The 22251-nt window shown below is 49.2% G+C and overlaps 1 protein-coding gene across 5 annotated transcripts; it reads left to right on the top strand.

Annotated features, from left to right (window-relative positions):
- The first annotated feature begins 51 nt into the window (after nt 1-51).
- LOC124052783 (CSC1-like protein 2) lies at nt 52-21640 on the top strand. Of its 5 annotated transcripts, none has more exons than XM_046377453.1 (24): nt 52-180; nt 6670-6888; nt 7638-7717; nt 7906-7944; nt 9009-9099; nt 9213-9250; nt 9810-9952; nt 11008-11059; nt 11509-11617; nt 11891-11961; nt 12303-12383; nt 12503-12626; nt 13005-13138; nt 13467-13604; nt 13696-13849; nt 13950-14056; nt 14627-14713; nt 14807-14872; nt 15244-15406; nt 15570-15675; nt 16020-16187; nt 16645-16760; nt 16858-16941; nt 17309-21640. In XM_046377453.1, exons 2-24 carry the CDS (start codon nt 6697-6699, stop codon nt 17519-17521), a joined length of 2556 nt encoding a protein of 851 aa, XP_046233409.1. In that variant the 5' UTR covers nt 52-180; nt 6670-6696; the 3' UTR covers nt 17522-21640. The 5 variants fall into 5 exon arrangements, with proteins under 5 accessions (XP_046233409.1, XP_046233428.1, XP_046233401.1 ...); XM_046377472.1 differs by lacking the exon at nt 52-180 and adding an exon at nt 227-1167 and having other exon boundaries at nt 17312-21640; XM_046377445.1 differs by lacking the exon at nt 52-180 and adding an exon at nt 228-1167.
- Nucleotides 21641-22251: the final 611 nt, after the last annotated feature.

The following is a 22251-nucleotide window of genomic DNA, read 5'->3' on the forward strand; positions in this document are numbered from 1 at the left end:
GCATCCAACGTCCTCTCGGCTGACGGGGAAGTTTCACAAGGTCACGTGATGTGAACATGTCGGAATCATCCACCCGCATCCTGGACGCGTTCAGGTACACCTGACGTGATGTGATGGATCATTTCCCCCGAGTGTCTTCAGACTGTCCGTGTCTGTCTCAGCTCACTGTGCCGCGAACAGGTAAGCAGTCTGTGTGAGGTAGTGGCGCCCCCTGCCGGCCATCGCAGGACTTTCTAACGTGTCCAGACCTGACAACGAAGAGCCAAAACCACGTCAGTGTTGAACCATCGGGGCCACTTCTAAGTGTTTTTATCATTAGATAATGATGTTCTCACTTACTGTCTAATTTTGTCAAAGTTCTGTGCATTTCGGGCACAAATCCCATAGAACAATCGCGTGTTTTATTAGGTTATTGTTACTTAAACATGTTGTTGTCTGCTGCATTGGACGGCCGCAGCAGGAGCGGAGCTGTTATGTCTCATTATCATTTCCATTATTTAGTGTTCATTTGTTTGAAAGCACAAAACATTCTGGTGTGATGATACCTGATTCACGTCAGCCTATCCACTGTCTACGTTACCTGGTTCGTGTTTCTCACGTGTGATGCGGGTGGACACCGCGTCACGTGGACTTAGTGACTCCACAGTGAGGATAGTGCTGTGTTTGGAGGATATTTTGTTATTATCTGATTGTATTTGTGGTGTTTTTTCTTGTATAATACAGTATTTCTCTGAATGAGAAACACTGAAAAACAAAGTGGAGTCTTATTGTGAAGGTCTCGGCCTGGCTCCCTCTGCCGGCGGATGTGAGTAACAGCAGCAGCGCTGGCGGACCGTGTCTTTCTTCTTCTTCTTCGTCTTCTTCTCCCCCAGCGGCGGCGGCAGCGGCTCCGCTCTGTTTCTATTCTCAGAAAGACCGCCTCCATTTTAACGCCGACACCGGGCGGCTCGCAGCGGACTCGGCGGCCGGCGGAGGGACACGCTGCTGCGGGCGGTGCTGTTAATTCCTCGGGCGTGAATCAGCCTTTTTTCTGTGGGATGGCGGCGCTGCGGCAGGACGCGGCCGGGGCGGCGGTGGATTTGTGAGGATTTAACGAGTCGTGTTCTGCGGTGTTTTTTGTTGATTTGGCGGAGGAGAAGAGCAGGAGGGTCGGCTTCGGATGGTCAGGTACAGGCTTTATTCTAATTGGGTTTATTTATTAGGCGCTTTATGCTGCGGTTTATCATAAGACGGCTTTGTTTGATCTGCTCAGCGGGTTGAGTAGCGGCTGACAGGCCGCCGGTGAGGCTGCAGCAGCGGCCTGTCAGCCGCTCGCCGCGTCCTCCCGGACAGCATCCATCCGGCCTCCGTGGGACTCCGCTGTTTTTGTGGCGGTGGGGTGGGGGTGCTGAGTTATATAATGTGTGCGCAGAGGACACGGCGAGCTGTCCGCCGTCCGTCTGCAGACATGATGTGATTTCACCTTCGAGGGACGGACCGACTGACGGGAGCTCGTCGAACACCCGAACAAACCCGCTTGATGGCGTCTGAACACGTCCCCGCGTGTCCCCGTGTCTGTCTCGGTGTCTCTGACGTTTTGTCCGGGTTAGCGGGCTGCAGGTGCAGCAGGGCCGCCGCTTCACGCAGCAGAGACGCGGAGGACAGAACAGGAACATTCAGGCTCACCTGAGCCCCAAACCCGCAGCAGACTCAAGCCAGACCTCATTCAGTCTGCGAGAAGATGCTGAATCCAGCTGCTCACCGACACAAAGTTCATCTTCAGCTCGAATCATCATCGATTAATCGGCTGCCAGTTTCTGAAATGTGAGGGATTTTCCGTTTTGTGGCTCAGTAAGCTGATCTGAGTTTACATTCTGGACTGGAGGTTCACTCCGAGACCTCTGAGGGGAGACCAGCGGGTTCATCAGCCAAACGTGTCCCTCTGGAAATGATTTCCGTCTTTTGGAAAACTTGCTCTATTGGTTGGCGAAAGGTGTGAACGATTAACTGATCAATAAAACTGTTGGCTGTGATTTGAAAAATATTTAGTAAAAGCAGGAAATCTGAACTGATTTTCTGTCACATCAGGTCCAAACTGTGGTTCATCAGGTGGTCAGGAGTATCAGTACTTTAGTACTGCTTCAGTACTGCTTCAGTACCAGTTACTGAAAACCTCCAGTATTGAGCTTATTGAATGTACTGAAGCCATAAAAACAGATCTGAGGTCAGATTTTCAACCCGAGGATGTGCACAAATGAGCATTATTAAATGTGTACATTAAGGCAGTTTTAAACAAAAAGAAAGAAACCATTCAGTGTGGAGTCTTTCTCTTTGGTATCGAGAGAATATCATGTACTTCATGTACTAGTACCTCAATACTGGCTTCCTGCTGGTTTAACGTACAGATGAAATCCAGTCCATGAGTGCTGAGACACGATGCGACTGCACTGATGAATCCTGAGGGTTTAACTCCGCCTCCTCCTCAGGTATGTTCACCTGTGAGGAGCTGAGACGTTCGACCTCCACCTGAACGCCCTCACCTGTGCTCACTCTGAGTCTTTGTGGGCTCGTTTTTCACAGGAATCCAAAGCCTTTGAAACACTTCTGATACTCAGGTAGTTTTAAGACGTTTATCAGTAAAAATGATTTGCTGCTTTGGCTGACAGATCACGACATGTTTGGTGTGATGGACATTTTTCACTGTTTTGACCTTTTATAGAATTTATTGGTATTGATTGTTGATAAACTCAGTTCAGTTGTCCTGATCCCCAGAGCAGGCTGAGACCGGACTGAGGACAAACCAGCTCTTTAAAGGCAGAAAGCTGTCTGACGAGGTCCACGCTGAGAACCTGAACGTTTGGTCGATCACACACCTTTGTGCTTTTGCTCTGTGGCTGAACCTTTGAAGTCTGGCACTGGGGGGGTTATACAGCAGATATGTAGTACTTCTGTCTGTACCACAGTACGCAGTAAACGTATACGTAGCCTGCTGGAGACACGTACGCACAGCCACCAGCACCCAGAGGCTCACGGACGTCCACCATGATGATGAAGTTTCAGCTTGAAGCAGCGCTGCCTTCACTGACTTCTGGAAGTTCTTGTCCAGTCTGTCGTGTGAACATCAGATGAGTCTGACCTGATGATGGGCCACTGTGGAAACGTGCTGTTCCTACACATATTGACCCGGTGGGACTGACATCCTGACTCTGACGACACCTCGAGTCCAGCGTCCTGACCTTTGTTTGTTCAGGGACTTTGGGCTGAGAGCAGCTCAGGTTCAGGACCTCCACTGGAGCGGGTGGGGTTGGGGTTAGCAGGGAGGAAGAGCTGTTGTTTCACTGTGTCCACCCTGATCCAGATTTATCCTGCCAGTCCGAGGACGTGAACCAGACACGTCCAAACTGGCTCATGTAACCAGCGTCTGGATGATGACCAGTTAAACCTTTCGACAGTTCAGTGTCCCGCCCCCTCCAGGCTGCGATTGGTCGGCTCATGAGAAGTGACGAGCGCATCAGCGTGTTGAAAAGCTGAACATGGATAGATAGATACTTTATTGATCCCGAGGGAAATTCAAATTCAACCACAGGTAAAGTAAAACCAGCAGAACTGGTCCTGGGCATCTGGGCCGGTCATCAGGTGGACCCGCACGTGGACTAGACAAGACAAGACAAGACAACTTTATTTGTATAGCCCATTTTTACAAGCAGTTTGTCTCAAAGGGCTTAACATAACATCAGCAACATCCTCTGCCCTTCGACCCTCACATCAACTGAGGAAAAACTCCCAGAAAAACCTTTAACAGGAAAAAATGGAAGAAACCTCAGGGTGAGCAGCAGAGGAGGGATCCCTCACCCAGGACGGGCAGACGTGCAATGGATGTTGTACAGGCAGAAAAGCAGTTAACAACATGAGAACAACATTACTAAAAAGACAAGTAAAACAAAATCTCAACTGTTTAGTTTCACTTTTGATACCACCTCAATATGATTTTAACATTTCACAAGACTGAAATTAGAATACGCCACGGAACAGCCGCTCCTCGTCTCAGGTGTGTCACGGGTGATGAACTCTAAGTGAGTTCGGTGGTTTGTGCTGAGCAAGGCTGCGACGTGGTCCATGCTGGTTTAGAATCCAGTTGTGTCCCTCCACCTGCTCAGGAGGTGGAAGCGTCCGAGCTGACGTCGTCGCTCTGACGTCGTCGTTGGTGACAGAAGTGAACCAGAGCTTCCCCTCCGTGTCACCCAGACGCGTGCAGCTGGCTGATAAGACCTTCAGGCCACAGAGGAGGAGCCTGGAAACACATGAACGTTTTCAGGTTTCTGCAGACTGAAGCTCCTTCAGTTTGAGCTGCTCGGCTGCAGACTGTGAGAGTCTGAAGTGAAGAGCAGCAGACAAGAACCTGCAATACACCAACCGTCTGCACACACACACACACACACACACACACACGCTGCATACCACTCAGAGAGCTCACACACACACACACGCACACACGCTGCATACCACTCAGAGAGCTCACACACACACACACTGCATACCACTCAGAGAGCTCACACACACACACACACACACACACGCACGCACACACACACACACACTCAGCTGTTATCTTTGGCCTGCAGATGTCAGTGGGCCCTCACACACGTTTTGTCAGGCTGTTTGAGCTGCTGCATGAAGTTTGTCCACTGAATCTACAGAAGCTTCACATGTGAGACTGACTGTGTCCCTGTCCTCCGTCCTCACAGAAACAACATTAACATCAGTCAGAAAGGACGTCGCTGTGCACTTTGTCCAACTGGGCCAAACCATGGGGGGCCTAGTGGAGGTCTCAGGCCTGGACTGAACTGTGGGGGGCCTAGTGGAGGTCTCAGGCCTGGACTGAACTGTGGGGGCCTAGTGGAGGTCTCAGGCCTGGACTGAACTGTGGGGGCCTAGTGGAGGTCTCAGGCCTGGACTGAACTGTGGGGGGCCTAGTGGAGGTCTCAGGCCTGGACTGAACTGTGGGGGCCTAGTGGAGGTCTCAGGCCTGGACTGAACTGTGGGGGCCTAGTGGAGGTCTCAGGCCTGGACTGAACTGTGGGGGCCTAGTGGAGGTCTCAGGCCTGGACTGAACTGTGGGGGCCTAGTGGAGGTCTCAGGCCTGGGCTCATGTAAGGCTAAACTAAAGTTGCAGGCAGTTGTTTTTAGCCAGGGCTAAGCTAATAATGAGGGTCAGGTCGAAACACGGGGCTAACCAGAACTGTGGGACGAGTCTCCGAATGTGTCATGGTTTGATGTGGATGGAGAGGTCACATGGAGGTCCGGAAGAGGGGTCTGATGTGTCAGGAGGTCTTCAGGAGTCCGTGATGTGCTGGTCCGTGTGTGTGCGCTATATGTTTGTCGTGTTGCAGTGTGTCTGCAGCTCTGAGACTGGAGGCTTCAGATGAGTCATGCTGCTGCTGCACCATGACAACAGAGACAGGAGGAGGAGGAGGCTGCTCCTCTGAATGATGCTGAGCTGGTGGAATATTCCAGATGAGACCGTTGCCACAAACGTTCTACACAGAACCAACTAGAACATCCTGTTGGCGTCCTCAGGGGCTGCACTGTTCATTATAGCCACACAGTCCTTGTGATGTGTCTCTTCTTACTGCAGTGCAGCGACACGAGCTCAGTCTGTCCTGAGGGGGGCGCTGCAGGAGAGATGATGGAGTCATTAAGGGTCAGGACCAGGAAAGACAGAAATATCTTTGGACCTTGGACAAAAGACGGGACATGGACAGGCGAATGCAGCCGGTGGAGCTGCAACAGGGACACACGTACAGTCAGACCGATGCAGAGTCCCAGCTGAGGGACATGAAACACACGTCATGCAGCGTGACGTCCACTTCCTGAGGATGAATCCAGATGTAGACTGAAAAACCGGTGAGGTTGGATCCTCACCCTCATCCTGAGGTTGGGGCAGTCGTGGATCAGCGGTTAGGGTGTCGGACCCGTAACCGGTGGATCGCTGGTTCGATTCCCTGTCCCGGTGTCCATGGCTGAGGTACCCTTGAGCAAGGTACCTAACCCCCACTGCTCCCCGGGCGCTGCACGCGGTCGCCCACTGCCCCGGGTTTGCTGTGTGTGTGCACGTCACTTGGGTGGGTTAAATGCAGAGAACAAATTTCGTTGGAGTGAGTTCCCTCCAATGACGAAATATGTCACTTTCATCTTCATCTTCATCTTCATCTTCATCTTCATCCTTCAGCTGACTCCTTCCCCCAAAGCATGATGTTAACTGTAGTTCTACGACATGACAGCTGAACTTGGTGCTCTGATGCTCCTGAAGGCTCACGCCGTGATGTTTCTTTGTTCTCCAGCTGCTCAGATGGGGGTGGGGTGTCATGATGTAATGATGACATCATCAGTCAGAGCGGCGTCAACGTGGCTCAGAGACAAACAGCAGCCGAGGCGTAAAAACTGGGTCAGGAGCTGTAGTCAGGGTTACCATAGCAACGGGATCAGCAGGCGCCCGCTGCTGCTGCCAGGCATGCTGGGAAACGTAGTCTCCACTCTACTGTGGAGCTCAGGTTGAGCTGTGATGCGTTCCTGAAACGTTTGTTCAATGTAACTGAGCTTGTTTTATTCACTCAGCGGGTGGAACATTTAAGGGTTGTTACTTTTGTCAGTCGAAGGTTAAAGTTTTGACGTGTCCATTTCCTCCCTCAGGTACTCTGCCAGGATGCAGCAGTGAGCATGCTCAGAGCGCTGTTCGTTACCATGGCGATACTCGGTGGCAGCCAGGCGTGCAGCGGTCAGGAGAACTGCTCCGCTCAGAGCGAGTCCAAAGACTACTGTTACTCGGCTCGCATCCGCAGCACGGTGCTGCAGGGGCTGCCGTTCGGAGGAGTGCCCACCGTGCTCGCCCTCGACTTCATGTGCTTCCTGGTGAGTCGTCGCTTGTTTTCTGATGCGATTTGTGTTAATCTGATTAGTCAGCATCATAATCAGATCAGAAATGGTTCTGCTGCATTCAGCATCGATGCAGTGAAGTCCGTTTACACGCGGTGGTTTGACTGATCTGAGCAGCGTCATGGGGGTCTGGAGCTTGACCCTGCTGACTCTGGACAGGCCGCCAAACCACTCACGCTCACATTCACACCTACGGCCAATTTACTGTCACCAGTTAAGGGAGAACGTGAAGCTGTGACCCGGCTGTGACCCGGCTGTGGTCCGGCTGTGGTCCAGCCGTGACCCGGCTGTGGTCCAGCTGAAACACAGATGCGGTTGGTTTTTCACAGGTCACTGACGACAGACTGGTCACGGGGAGGTCGCCGTCATGCTACCAGTCACATGGTTCACTGATTTCTGTCTGTGTATTGACTCTCTGAGAGACAGACTGTAAAATAAAACGTCCTGTTCCTGTCCAGCTGGTTGGACACGAGGCAGGCTGCTCAGGCGTTGAAGGGAACAGGATGCATTGTGGGAGCTGCTGAGTCTGAACTGCTTTTCTGTTTTTTGTGCTGCTATGTGTTCACAGGCTGTTGGAAAAATCAATACTGCAGCTTCATGGATTGACCCACACGTCCAGTCACTCTGATGGACGTTTAATTCCACATTTATTTTGATGGTCGAATCTGTAGTGATGCTGTGTGACCATGGTGACCTCACAGGAAGTCCTCTTCTGTCTTCTTCAGGTGCTGCTCTTTGTCTTTTCCATTCTGCGGAAAGTGGCGTGGGACTACGGCCGCCTGGCGCTGGTCACCGACGCTGACAGGTAGGGAAACGAAAAGCTCGGTCTGGACGTTCATTCCGTAGGGTTACGTAAAGGGTTACTTTAGCTAATCTTTGTAGAACTACTTCAGTCTGAAGCAGAGTCTGAACTGTTGGGTGTCCATCAGAAGACGTTCAGTCTCTCGACGCTCTCGCAGTACATCTGATTGTCTTTCTGTTCCCATCCTGAAGACTGAAGAAGCGTTTCAGCGACCTGGAGGAGTGCGAATAGTACGTTGCTGCTTCCTCCATGTTTGTTTGTCCGCCTGCGGCTCCTTGAACCACGAGGTTCTGCTGCCTCACTAACTCGACTTCTTCATTTCAGTTTGTGTGTTTCCGTATGGGCGGTTATTAGTGTCAGACGTCTGAAGTAAAGCATCAGCAGCTAAGATGTGAATTGTTTTACTTTAGATCCGTTGCTCTCGTGTCTTTCATCAATTGCAATCGACCGATTGTTCGCTTTACGAAGTGTCACATGTTCTAATGTCTCGTTTTGTTTGAGCAGCAGAAACCAGCAAATGTTCACATCTGAGAACCACAGAATGTTTGCTATTTTGCCCTTTAAAATGACCTAAATGATTAGTAAATTACTGAATTACTGAATTTTCTGTCAATCAACTAATGGATTAATTGACTAAAATTGAAGCTGTAGTGTTCTGGACAGTTTCTGGTCTAAACGTCTGTTTGTAGTGGAGGTTGAAGGGCTCTGGTCCTGGGGCCCCAGTAACTCCCTGCCACTGTTTCAGTGTGGCCAGTGGCACCAATGGCCCCCATATGTGTGTGCAGTGTTTAAAATGTGATGCTAACCAACGTGATGCTAACAGCTGTGATAACACCGCTCCACACTTCTCTTCGTTTCTAACGTTCACTCAGCCGGAGACGAGACAGGGATAACTATGAGCCAGTCAAAAGGTAACCTCTGGTGTGTTTGTCGTACTCTCTGTGACGTGCTAGCTAGCTGGTTAGCTAACCCCACACAGCACACTGTCGGCTAGCACGCTCACATCTGGAAACACCTGCGTCCTGTTTGTGCGGAGGTTTCCAGGTCTTTGAAGGAGCTGTTGGTGTTTTCTCTCCCTGTTGGCTGTTTTTAGACAAAATCAGGAGGATGTGTGTTCATGGTGGAAATGTTCCACTTCCTGTTAGCACCCCGCTGTGTTTAGTCGTGTGCCAAGTGCCATCTAGATCAAAACATGAAAGGATCAGATGAAGGATCAGCTTTCAGATGCAGAGGTCAGAGCGGCTACATGCTAATAGCTAACAGTCAGCTGACTCCTGTGTCTGCGTGTCCACAGCGTTGCCTCGGCGATGCACTCAGAGACGCCCGACCGATACGAACGCCTCACCTCCGTCTCCAGCTCCGTCGACTTCGATCAGAGAGACAACGTAAGGACCCCTTGGTCACTGAACGTCATCATCCTCATCAGATGCTCCTCCGTCCCTGATCAGTACTGCAGGATGTGTGTGTCTGGCTTCTGATTTTTCTGTTTTCACTGCAGGGCTTCTGCTCGTGGCTGACCGCCATCTTCAGAATAAAGTGAGTATCCACACGATGTCTTTCCTGGAAGTTTTCTGTATATTTCTGACATGTTTGACGAGTTAATGTATCTGACTGAAGCTCTAAACCTGAAGACCAGGAGGAGGTCAGCGTATTTTCAAGCCTTCTCACTTTGGACGGGTACCTTTCAGCCACTGCACATTTACTGGTGACAGCACGACTTCTGTGGTTTTGTTGCTGTCGCAGTGGGCTCACAGAACCTTTGAATGTGGGCCTGCTTTCACCTCGAGTCCAGCGTGGGCTACGGGGGTCACATGACATGCAGACTTGAGGTCAAGTTCCCCTACCTGACCCAAACCTAAGTTTCTGAGTTACTGGTCAGGTTTGGGTTCAGTGTTGTGTTCAAGTTTGGTTTGGCTATATATAAAGTAATATATAAAATATTATATTTACTTGAAGCAGTGCGGTTTCATGCGTTATCCTGCTCAGCTTGTGGTCTCTGATGGATGAAATAAAGCAGGTTGTGGGTCAGGCTCAGTACCAGTCAGGTTCATGTAGATGTGTGTTCTCTGCTGACTGACTCATCCTCCTCCTGCAGAGATGAAGAGATCAGGGAGAAGTGCGGTGAAGACGCCATTCACTATCTGTCCTTCCAGCGTCACATCATCGGCCTGCTGGTTGTCATCTGCGTCCTCTCCGTTGGCATCGTCCTGCCTGTAAACTTCTCCGGAGACCTGCTGGGTGAGGAGCCATCCGGAGCTTTCCAAACTTTATTTAAATATATTCCGGGGATCTCAAGCTAACCAGCAGATAACAAAAAGTATGTAAAAATTAGAGACAAGCTAGTTTGGATTTGGCATATTAGCCTGAAGCTAGCTAGGCTGCTAGTTAGCCTAGCTGTCCTTCAGACAATCAGACAACCGCGTGGTGGCCAGAGAAGACAAGAAGCCTTTATTGTTGTTGTATTCAGAATGCACCGAAACTGCCAGATTCGTTTTATTCTGAATACAATGACAATAAAGGCTTCTTCATTCAGATAAAAACAGCTTTCACAGTCAGGGTGACGCTGCAGGTGCTGCACTTGGATTCCAAGTTTTCCTCCAAAATTTAAGCTGGCTTTAGTAGCCTGTAACTATCTAAATTAGCTTGTATGCTTGCAAAATTAAGGAAGAAGAAAGATGGGAAATGAAACTTTCTTGTTATTACTCATTACAGTCAGGACCTGAACACATGTAGTAGTAAGAGAGGAACCTCAGCCACGTGAAGGACATGAACCGGCACCTCTCCAGTTAGCCGTCCACAATCCGTACTGCTGGTCAGCACGGTTTCTGGTTATGAAGCCATCAAAAGTCATTTGTATATACGTGTTTGTTTCTATTCTATTAGATCCGGATGCATTTGTTCATACTAAAATGTGTGTAAGTTGAACAGTTTGTGTGTTGAATCCAGAGGGTTCGGCCTGCAGACTCACAGTGTGCTCGCCTTGTGTCTGGTTGATTTTAGTCAGAATTATCAGTAAAGATGCTTTCCTAAGCCAAGGAGCACCTGGACCTCCTTCTAAAGAAGGTAACAACAGTCAGACCGGAGCTGTAGGAGGTCTGTAGGTCTGTCTGTAGGTCTGTGTTTGCTGTGTGATGGTAGATTCTGATCTGGGTATTTGTTGAATATATTTTGTGGTCTTAATCTGAATCAGTTGACTACAGTCTTCCTCCTGAGATGTGGTGAGTAGAAGTAGAAAGTCATAGAAAATGGAAAAACTGGTGATAACCTCACACTTCTGCTGGTGTTTCTAACAGAAAACAACGCCTACAGCTTCGGACGCACCACGATAGGCAACCTGAAGTCCGGGTGAGTCCATGAGGGTCCTCGCTGGAGCCACATATCAGTGCTTTCATGAAGTGCTGGTCGTCGTTTTGGTTGTATCAGCTGCATGTTTTCTTCTTCTCTGCACAGCAGGACTGACTGAGGATCAGTGATGACTGTGTGACCCCAGTAAAATTAGTGTTTAGTCTCTTCATTTCCCCCTCACACACTGACAGCACAGAGCCACCGTGGACAGACACGTCCACGTGTGGACAGGAGGACAAATGGATGATGGGCTGAGACGCAGTGAATGTGTCCCCAGTCCGTTCATATGTCTGTAGATCCTGCACCGTGTCCACTACAGGTCCAGGATTAGCTTAGCTTAGCACACAGGCTGGAAGCGGGAGAAACTGCCTTTGAACAGCTTTGAACACTGATGATCTTTGCTTCCAGAGTTTTCTGTGAAAACAAAACATTTTCTTTTCTGTGTCCAGGACGAATCTGCTGTGGCTGCACACTTCGTTTGCCTTCATGTATCTTCTCCTGACCGTCTACAGCATGAGGAGACACACGTCCAAAATGCACTACAAGGAGGACGACCTGGTAGGAAAAACGTTTGTCAGCTAAACTCACTTTGTCACCGTTTCCTGTACTTCCTCTGACTCTTCAGTAAAACACACTGATGAAACGGGTACAGGAAGTAGCTTCGTCTCTGCCTTCCTGCAGTGAATGAATGGGGACAGTGCAGTACAGGACAGGAACTCAGACAGACACTGAACCTGCTGATGCTGGTCACAGATGACTCCACTCTCTGTTTATCTTCAGTGTTTTATGACATTGAACGTGTGTTTTTAATCCCAGTTTTGTGTCTTGCAGGTGAAGCGCACTTTATTCATTAACGGCATCTCTAAATACGCCGAGGAGACTCAAATCAAACAGCACTTTGAGTGAGTTCACCGGATTCTTCTGGTCCCAACGTTCTGCTTCTCGCCTCCCTCAGACTTTTTCTAACGCTGTAAAGAGTCTCAAGACTTTATCAAAGTGTCCTGACGGTTGATGTTAAATTCAGCACTAAATGTCTTCAAAGTTCCCTTCTTTCCTGATCCTACCTGACATTGCAGATCATTTTCACGTGTGTGAATACTTTCTGAAAGCAATAATTGGTTTTTCTGCGTTCATTTGAGCTGTCGGTCGTATTTTCCTCCTGTTGTAGTGACTTCTGGTTTGTTTGTAGGATGTGCAGTATTTTGTTGTGTCAGGATGGGAACGTGTTTTTATGATTCCTCAGGCAGGCGTATGAGAACTGCATCGTCCTCGAGGCTCGAATCTGCTACAACGTGGCCAAACTGATGGCTCTGAATGCTGAGAGGTGAGACCCAAACAGGCCCCAATGCATGCTGGGACGCACCTCAATGCGTTTGTTTTGTCAGAATAGAAGGAGAGTAAGACGTATGAGAGGAATGTGTTTGTTTGATACCTGTTTGTCAGGAAGAAGACTGAGCGCAGTAAGAAGTTCTTCACCGACCTGATGGCGAAGGAACACGTACCCACCATGATCAACCCCAAACCCTGTGGACACCTCTGCTGCTGCGCCATCGCCGGCTGTGAGGAGGTGACGCTAACGCTGAATGTGGGCTTGCTTTCACCTCGAGCCCAGTGTGGGCTACGGGGGTCACATGACATGCTTGAGGTCAAGTTTCCCTACCTGACCCAAACCAAACTGTTCTCAAGAGGGGCCGAGTTTCTGGTCAGGTTTGAGTTCAGGTGATGCTAACACTCACGAACACGCTCAGCGTGGCTTCTCGCCAGCCTGAAGCCCGACATGTGAATTATTCATCGTGTCATTTACTCTCCCCGACTGGCTGTTACCTCATGTTGTTTCTGTACTGATGAGGAGACTTTTGTTTCCACATATCAAACTTCATCTAAGCTGGTTAAACTTCAGGTGTTTCTGTTAGCACAAGTGAGTCAGCTGACTTTTGTCCTGCAGGAGGAGGCGGTCAGCTACTACACCAAGAGGGAGGCCAAGCTGAAGGAGGAGTACAGGAAGGAGAAGGAGAAGGTCCACACCAAGCCGCTGGGCATGGCCTTCGTCACCTTCCAGAATGAGGCCATGACGGCCATGTAAGCCAAAGCCTGACCCCGCCCTGATCTGACCCCGATTTGACTCCCATAAAGCTTCTGTAAACACACAAGAGTTTACACTTAAGCAATAACTGGTGAAGTTGGCCTGTTAGTTAGCCGCTCACATCCTCGTGCTGAAAACAAACGTTCTGTCCTTTTGTTCACAAGCTTACTTTTACTTGAGTTTTTGTCCTGTTTTGGTGGAAGGCATTTGAGGACGAATGTTTTCAGTTTAGTTTTTGTAAAATAAATTCACACAGCTTTGACTTCACCCCTCCCCTCTCTGGCCCCGCCTCCTGCCTCTCACTCCGCCTTTCCGTATTTGCAGTATTTTGAAGGACTTCAACGCTTGTCAAGTTCAGGGTTGTCGGTGTCGTCAGGAGCCACAGTCCTCTCAGTTCAGCGAAGTTCTCCACGTTCACAACTGGAGCGTTTCATACGCACCCGACCCACAGAACGTCCGCTGGTACGTCCACAAGCTCCACCTGCCTGAAACGCCACCAAATCCCAAACAAACGCAACCGTCACCCTCAGCTGATCTTGGTTTGTTCCTGCAGGGAACACCTGTCGCTGGGCGGGATCTCCTGGTGGATCCGCTGCTTCATCATCAACTGCATCCTTTTCATCCTGCTCTTCTTCCTCACCACGCCTGCCATCATCATCTCCACCATGGACAAGTTCAACGTCACCAAGCCTGTCGAGTATCTCAACGTAAGACGCCAGAACCGACCTTGTAGTCAAAGCGAGCAGGTCTTCAGCAGGGCTGGCTGTCGTTGCAGTGTTCTGATGCTTGTGTGTTTGTTCTGAGCAGAACCCCATCGTCACCCAGTTCTTCCCCACTCTGCTGCTCTGGGCTTTCTCTGCTCTGCTGCCCACCATCGTCTACTACTCCGCCTTCTTCGAGGCTCACTGGACCAGGTAGCACTGCTGGGTCCTCTTCATCCTCCTCTTCCTCAGTACTACCATACACAACCCGTATTGGAATGTCAAAACTAGCGCACACACACAGATGTTACTAAGAAGGAGAAGAAGAATCACTTTATTGACAGTATATATATTTTTACACACACACACTGAATTCGTCTTCTACATTTGACCCATCCTTAGTTGAACACACACATGCAACACCTGGCAAATTACACACAGTGAAACACACACAGGAGCAGTGGGCAGCATCAAGCGCCCGGGGAGCATATTGGGGGTTAAGTGCCTTGCTCAAGTCGTTCATAACAAGTCAAAGTCAAGTCATCCACAAGACGTCCAGAAGTCAGGCAAGTCCTAATCATGTCAGCAGGAACAAGTTCAGATCAGAGTCATTTAAATCAAGTCCAGTTCAAATCAGTCCCATGTCCTCACTGTGTCTCAAGTCAGACAAATGTGAGATGAATCAGAATCTCAAGTCAGTCGAGTCTAATGTCAGTAAACATGAGTCCAAATCAAATCTAAAGTCCGTTGGTTTTAAGTTGACCTGATTCTGTGTGTCTGCAGGTCTGGAGAAAACAGGACGACGATGCACAAGTGTTACACCTTCCTGATCTTTATGGTTCTGCTGCTGCCATCTCTCGGACTCAGCAGGTAAGAAAACTGCTGGCTGTGAGAGTCCGTCCCTGAAGGATCTTCCGTCCTCTGCTGTCCACACTGTCTGATCCCGGTCTCTTTGTTTTCCAGTCTGGATGTCTTCTTCCGCTGGCTCTTTGATAAGAAGTTCCTGGCTGATGCCAAAGTCAGATTTGAGTGAGTCATTTAAGTTTGCTGCTGTTGCTACTCACCGTTGTCCTCATTTATATTTATTAAAGTCCTTTTCATCATGTTGTGTTTGGAGAATTCAGTTAGGTATTAAAATAAAGTTTTCATTTTAGGTTTGAAATTAACCCCAAACTTTTCAAATCCAGTTTTGATATTCATGTAAAAACATGTACTTAAAAATCCAATTAAATTTCCAAACAAAATTTGAATATACATACAAATTAAATGAAGGGTTTAAATTTTATTATCGACAGTCCAGGACTTTAAGAGCCTTTGTCCAACTACTCTTATTTTGAAACACCTTGGTTGACTGATCAGCAGGACGTCCCGCCGTGACCGTATTGCCATATCCTTTTCAGGTGCGTCTTCCTGCCAGATAATGGAGCGTTCTTCGTCAACTACGTCATCGCCTCTGCATTCATCGGGAACGCCATGGACCTGCTGAGGATCCCCGGTCTGCTCATGTACATGATCCGGCTGTGCCTGGCTCGCTCTGCCGCCGACCGCCGCAACGTCAAGAGGGTGAGGATGGTCACTGACAAGATCTGTTTGTTATAATTCAACAAGACTTGACGATGTGTCCTGATGGACTGATAAACTGTCACTGTCTCCTTGTGGACACCTTTGGGAGTCCATGTTTGTCTCCTTGTGGACCCTTGGATCTAATTGTCTGTGGTCTTTTCAGCACCAGGCCTATGAGTTTCAGTTTGGAGCGGCATACGCCTGGATGATGAACGTCTTCACGGTGGTGATGGCCTACAGCATCACCTGCCCCATCATCGTTCCCTTTGGTCAGTCTCACCTACACAACACCACAGTGTTTGTATTAGAGAACCAGTTCTTCAGTACAGTATCTGCCCAGTACAGCACCAGAACCGCTGACCTTCTGATCAGGGACAACCACTCTGTGTCAAGTCCCAAGTCAGCTAATGCAAACCCAAAATAAGTCGCAAGTCATTTGAGGCAAGTCCAAGTCAAGTCTCGATTCAGTTCAGAGAAGTTAAAAGTCAGCTGGTCCAAACGGGGTCTCAAGTGAATTCAGACAACTACCAGTTAAATCTGCCAAGACAAGTCCAAGTGTAAGTCCAGCCTGATCTCAAATCAAGTGAGTAATGACCGCTTCCTGACTCTGCAGGTCTGATGTACATGCTGCTGAAACACCTGGTGGACCGGTACAACATGTACTATGCCTACCTGCCCTCCAAACTGGACAAGAAGATCCACTCCGGAGCCGTCACCCAGGTGGTGGCTGCTCCCATCCTCTGCCTCTTCTGGCTGCTCTTCTTCTCAACAGTACGCACAGGTAAGCCCCGCCCCCCTGCTGGACAATCCAAATTCCAAAGTCCAAACCATGTCCAAATTACGTCGGTCACAACGATTCCAAGTCAGATCTCAAGTCATTTTTGATGTCTCTTCTCAAGTCATCCAAAGAGAACCCAGAGTCAGCAGAACAGTAATGCATTACGGGATGAAAAGAGGTAATCCATCAGGTGTTCCCAGTCGACTGTGTCAGACCAGGTGCGGCGGGTAACACACCTGTGAGCCGGTTTAAAAATCAGCAAACAGTTAGAGTTCGCTTTAATGACCTGATACCCGAGTCGTCTTTTGCGATGAGCTGCTGCAAGAAGAAATATCCAGTTTGTTCTTTATGTGAGAAAGAAAGAAAAGACAAAAATCTAACCCTGAGTTGGTAGGAGCCGCGGGTTTGTGACCGGATGGAGTTGAATGCTAGCTAACACTAACTGCTAATGTGCTGTCAGGTTTCGAGACGCCGACCTCCATGTTTACTCTGGTGGTGCTGATCGTCACCATCGTGGTCTGTCTGTCTCACGTCTGTTTCGGCCACTTCAAGTATCTCAGCGCTCACAACTACAAGGTACAGCAGCTGTTTGTGTTAAAGGCTCTAAAATCACGAGTATGAAGCAGGAAGGTTGCTGTTCAGTTTGCTGTCTCACTCCGTGTCTTTGTCTCAGATCGACACCAAGGAGACCGATGGGGACACTATCGAGAACGGGCGTCCAACTCGTCCCTCGTCCTCCCCCAGCACTAAGTCTCAGGTGAGTGAATCTAACTTACCAAAGTTTACTAGCGTGTGACCAAAGGGGCTCGAATTCTTGAGTTTGTTGGTTTGTTAGCGTGCTTTGTTGTGAGCCTCCAGAAACTTGTTCAGTCCTTTGACTAACGACCCTCGACTGTTGTACCAGACCTCTCATCTCATGTTTTAGGACTTCTTACTTTTGGTCTCCGTAGAGATGAAACACGAGTTGTCAAACAGTAACTTTATTTCCTGATTATTATCCAAGTTCCATAAATCTCATCATTCATCACTGAATAAGACGAGAACCAGTGCTGATGCTGACGAGTTCCCAGTCTGTGGCGTTGTCCTGCTGGTTAACCTGTCGCTTGTGGTTTCATGTTCTCCAGCAGCAGCAGCAGCAGCAGCACCAGCAGCAGCAGCAGATGTACATCGCCCAGGTGCTCCAGGACCCGAATTCAGATGAGCCGGGTGGCGGCAGCGGCGAGGAGGACCGAGGGTCTTCCCAGGACGAGGAGATGCTGAACGGTGGGAACAGCATCAATGAGGCGGATTTTCAGTCAGGGGAGGACAGTCTGATCGCCAACGAGGTCCACCAGTAGCGGGAGGCGGAGCTAGAGGGGAGGTGGAGCTAGTTGAGGGTCCATACCCACACACAGTTAACAAATAAAACTGACTGGTGTATCACTACACATACGGACACGCACAGACTGACTGACACGGTTAGCTCCACCCCCTCCCAGCTTGAAGACTTGACCCTGACCTTTGACGCCGGCGCCAGGTTGCCAACATCCGGTCCTGCACGTCTGTGGAAACTTGATGAACATCGAAATGTCACCACAGGAAGTCACTGTACATAACCACAAAGCCAAAAGTTTTTCCTTTGTTTTCTTGGGGGAGGGGACAGGATTTAAAAATTTGTGCCTGGGCTGGATTTTGTTTGTTCGCACTCGTGTCTTGACGCCTGATCCCACCTCGGGTCGCCGGTACTCGACCTGTTAAGGGGTCAAACCTGACGCAGACACGTCTTCTTCCTCAGCCTGATGCACTCCTCCGAATGAACGCCAGCCATTACCGCCGTCCTCCGACATCGGAGTGCTGAATAAGTCGCCAACGCCAGCTCTCGTAGAGGTAGAAGCCTTGCTTATGCAGACACATCGCGGTCTCCCTTCTCTGTTTGCCGTCCTTCTGTTTGTGAGGCCTGTGGGTCACCTGGAAGTTTTGGGTTTCTTTGACCTGCCAAGCTTTCACTGCATGTTGCTCAAAGTGATGTCTGGATATTTGAGCGCGCCACCTTCGGACGATGTCATCCATTACGCGACTGTAGTGGCCAATGAACTCGTCAGATCGCCACGCCGGTCTCAGCAGCACTCGGCAGAGTTCAGCTCCACGTTCTGCTCTCCTTGACTGATGAACCACTGGACTCAACACGAGAAGACTTTTCTTTTCTGGTTTCGATTTCACCTGAACTACCTTAAATCATGACACCTGACAAAGGGAACAAGATGTTTGTGTCTGTGTAGGTTTAGCAGTCAGGACTTTGTGAAGACGTTCTGACACTTGCAGCAGTCGTGTAGTTTGAGCTCGGGTGGACGCAGAAGAGCGGCGCTTTTCGTCCGGACGGTCTGCCCTCCACGCCTGAAGCTGTCAGGACTCTCAAGGGAAAATGTTTTCTGTTTGTGTGTGTTTTGAAGTGTGCGTGCGTGTGTCCAGTAGCTTGTTGTGCACCGATCCGCGTCATGAAGCGTTCCACATCACCAGGTAACCAAACACACAGCAGCATCTGTTCCCGTACTGTGCAATTAGTCCAACAAAAGGACAAAAGGTTTCCCTTTCACTTTGGTACACAGGTTTGACGTTCAAGTCTTCTGCAGACTTCAGCAGAGTCAGATCTGCAGTACTTTTACTGCAGTACTGCTGCAGGTGGAGCCTAAATGGTCGCGACTTGGAGATTTAGTCTGACCCACCCTGCTCAGTCTTGCCCTGATATTCCGACCCTGATCTCAGTCCTCCCGCCCCAACCCAACCAACGATAGCTAAGAGTACTGGTCAGTTTAAAGAAAGACGGGACATGGTGTCCGGGGCTCGTTTAGCCTAGCTTAGCACAGTCAGTGGAAGCAGAGTGACGCTGTTAGCCTCGCGCCATCAAAGAGGGGCCACCCTCAAACAAATCGAGGTCTGTCATTGCATTCTCTCATTAGTATCCATCTGTGCCTCCAAATGCAAGCTATTGTTTCAGTGGAGGCTAAGACTGAAGTACTAGCGGGGGGTTAGCTTCCAGGTCCTGACTCACTTATGGGTCGAACCAAATATCTAAAAAGCACAGCTGAATTTCACACCAACTTCCAAGGTGATTTCTCTCTCTCTCTTCTGATGAAGCTGGGCTAGCAGTTTCCCCCTGCTTCCAGTGTTTGTGCTAAGCTAGTCCAAACATTTAAGCTCTTAACTCCGGCGTCACATGAAAATAAAGCTTCAGCTGTGGCTCTGATGTAGGATACCTTCACGTATGGCAGGAGGGTCGGTCATCACTTTCCCGAGATCCTCGTGGCGTCTGATGATGTGTGCCAGCCGGGGTTCTTTCTGCTGATTGGAGGGTTTTTTAAATGGCCTGCCGCTGCGTCCTCATGCTAAAACACGCTAACTGTTCATCACGTGGCTTCATTCTCCTGATCGCTGGTTTCAGGTCAGTTCAGTGATAATCAAATTTTAAGTGACTTGTTAAGTTTTTAAAGGACACCCGTAAGCCAATCAGAATCTGGTGTTTTCCAGGTAGTTTCTACAGCATAAATGTGTTCTTTTAACTTAGCGTTCAGGTGTGCAGGATGGTTAAATTGCGTTCGTCAGGGGGCTGACTCCTCTCAGTCCCAGCATGCACTTCACAGTCAGCACACACAGCATCAGAACTGCTCCTTTATTTCACCCACCATTTGACTAAAGAAGCTTCGTATTTCTACCTGGTGACCTTCAAATTGCCTTAGCAACAGGAACAGGAAGTCAGCCCGACTGGCAGTGACATCATCAGGAAGTGAAGAGTTTAAAAAAACAAGCTTTTCAAACATTTCAGTGCGGCGAAGTGACAACGACACAATAGTCTCAGGTGTTTGTTTTCCTAAGATGTTTACATCAGCTTCTGTTGCTCATTTTGATTTTGTCATGTTCTGCAGTGTGTGTGTGTGTGTGAGTGTGTGTGGACACAGAGCTGGACTATGAAAGCTGTAGCCACCAGGACATTAGTCGTAGTCTTCGTCGGCTGGTGGCAACACGCTGGAGAACCCGCAGCCTTTGTGTCCAGATGATTTCTGAATTTGGTTCTCGGTTCTTCACCTCCAGCAGAGGATCTGCTGTCAGGCGCTCCAGTCGTGATTGTACGCACATGAAAGATAAAACTGAAAGAGAGCTCAAAGGATCCGGATCCGAGGTCCGAGAACGGAGCCTGAGCTCAGCAGCTCTCAGGCCGAGGAGGCGCCAGGCGTTCGCGTGGCGGCTGCTCGTTACTTTTCGCTCTGTTAGAATACAAAAGCTCAGATTCAGTTGGTTTCATCTCGTAACCCTAAAATAAACACGTGATCATCATGTGGTCTCCAGGCTGAGAAGAAACCACCTGATCAGTAAGTCCTGATTGAGGTTCACTCTTCTTGTAGAGTTGATGTTGAGACCATTAGGCTCAGTGTTGATCACTGCTGCATGACAGTCCCATCAGTAGAAACCACAGTGACTTTAAATAATGTGAAAACTAGAACCTCGGTGTGGTTCCTTCTGTTCTGCTCTTCAGTCTCCTGGATCAGCACTGACTGACTGGAGCGATGATCAGGCTGATGAGTCGCGTCATGAGATGAAGCTCAGCGCGTAACAAAGCACTCCTGAGCTGCGGATAACGAAACCCCCGTTTGGCGGAAACCTGAACGGCTCGACGGGTTCTTTAAAACCCGCCAGCCTTCATGTTCCTGTCACAGCTTCTCCCAGTCTGAAGCTGACCAAACGATCTCACGATGAGGTCTGCTCGGCGCCTGCTCCGGAGGTCTTCGTCCGATCTCCATCAGCAGGTGGAGTCAAACCGTAGATGTTCAAACTACCTTTTTATTCTCAGGTCCATTTGGACTCCAGTCGGCGTTTCATCTGTCGGTGAAACCCACTGAGGTGTGTTCGAAAACGCGTCACCACGCGGGTCAAAGGTCGACTGAAGAGCTGAACTGAAGGCCGAGAGCTGCTGCGTTCACTGACCCCTGAGTGTCGCGGGAACTTTCTCATTAAAAACTGGTCTGTGTGATATTTTTGTAAGCTGCTGACTGAAGTATTTGATACTGAACACGTATTAAAGATAGCTGTGACGATGCTGTTGTAACATGTAACTAAAAGTTTTTAATAATCAGCCGCTACTTTTTGCTTTTCTTAGTTTTTTAAATTGTTGCTCAACTTACTGAGGTTGTAAAAATGTGAAGTGAAGACAGACGAGTGTGAAACAAACGTCGGCTACTGGAAATGAAAACCGTGTGTGTAAAATAAAATGTGTGTAAATAGCCATGAAACTGCACTGTCGTCGTCGCAGACGGACACGACTCGGCGTCTCCTCTCACAGAACTAACAGGCTGTCGGTCCGTTTCAGGCTTTAAGTTATTGCTGTGTCACTATTTATTTTCACTTTGGGTTACAGGTTGTATGTACAGTGAAACATTTGTCCTGTTAATGTTACTTGATCAATAAAATTGGCTTTCATCTGTCGAGTTGTTCTTTGAGTTTGCTGATGTCCGAGCAGACAGATCACATCCTGTTTCGGTACAAACACGTCGCGCGACGCTGAGATCCGCTGTAACCATGGTAACCGGGCACGAGGACGTGAGGCGGTTCACACCGACGTCTCCTCCTTCGCCTCGACCGTCACCTCCTGCACAAACACAAGATAAACATTTTTAGTTTGTAATTTTGGCCAAAATGAAAGTCAGAAAAAATGTTGCTGAGTCATCATTTGTTGTTTGTGTTAAAATAACTTTATTGATCCCCCTGAGGGAAATTAGGTTGTCATAAATTTGTGTTAAATTTGTGTTGGTGTCGCGTTAGCAGTTTTTCCTAATTGTTCTTTTCTGACTGTGATGTGACGACTGGCAGGTTGGCGGCGTCGTTCTGACGTCTCCTGCGAGTTTGGTGTTGGCGTCGAGACCTCGGATCGCTGACGAGCCTCCAGCTGCCCCCGCAGCGCCGTCGCTTCCTGTCGAGCCTGAAAGGCAGAAGAGAAGTTTGAGACGTGATGTTGGGTGTGACAGATGTGCGCCGCTGCGGCGCCGTGTCCGGCTGCTGTCGCTGCTCCTGCTCCACCTGCAGCCTCACGCACACCTGC

The sequence above is a fragment of the Scatophagus argus genome, chromosome 2 (genome assembly GCF_020382885.2).
Source record: "Scatophagus argus isolate fScaArg1 chromosome 2, fScaArg1.pri, whole genome shotgun sequence".
Classification (NCBI taxonomy): domain Eukaryota; kingdom Metazoa; phylum Chordata; class Actinopteri; family Scatophagidae; genus Scatophagus; species Scatophagus argus.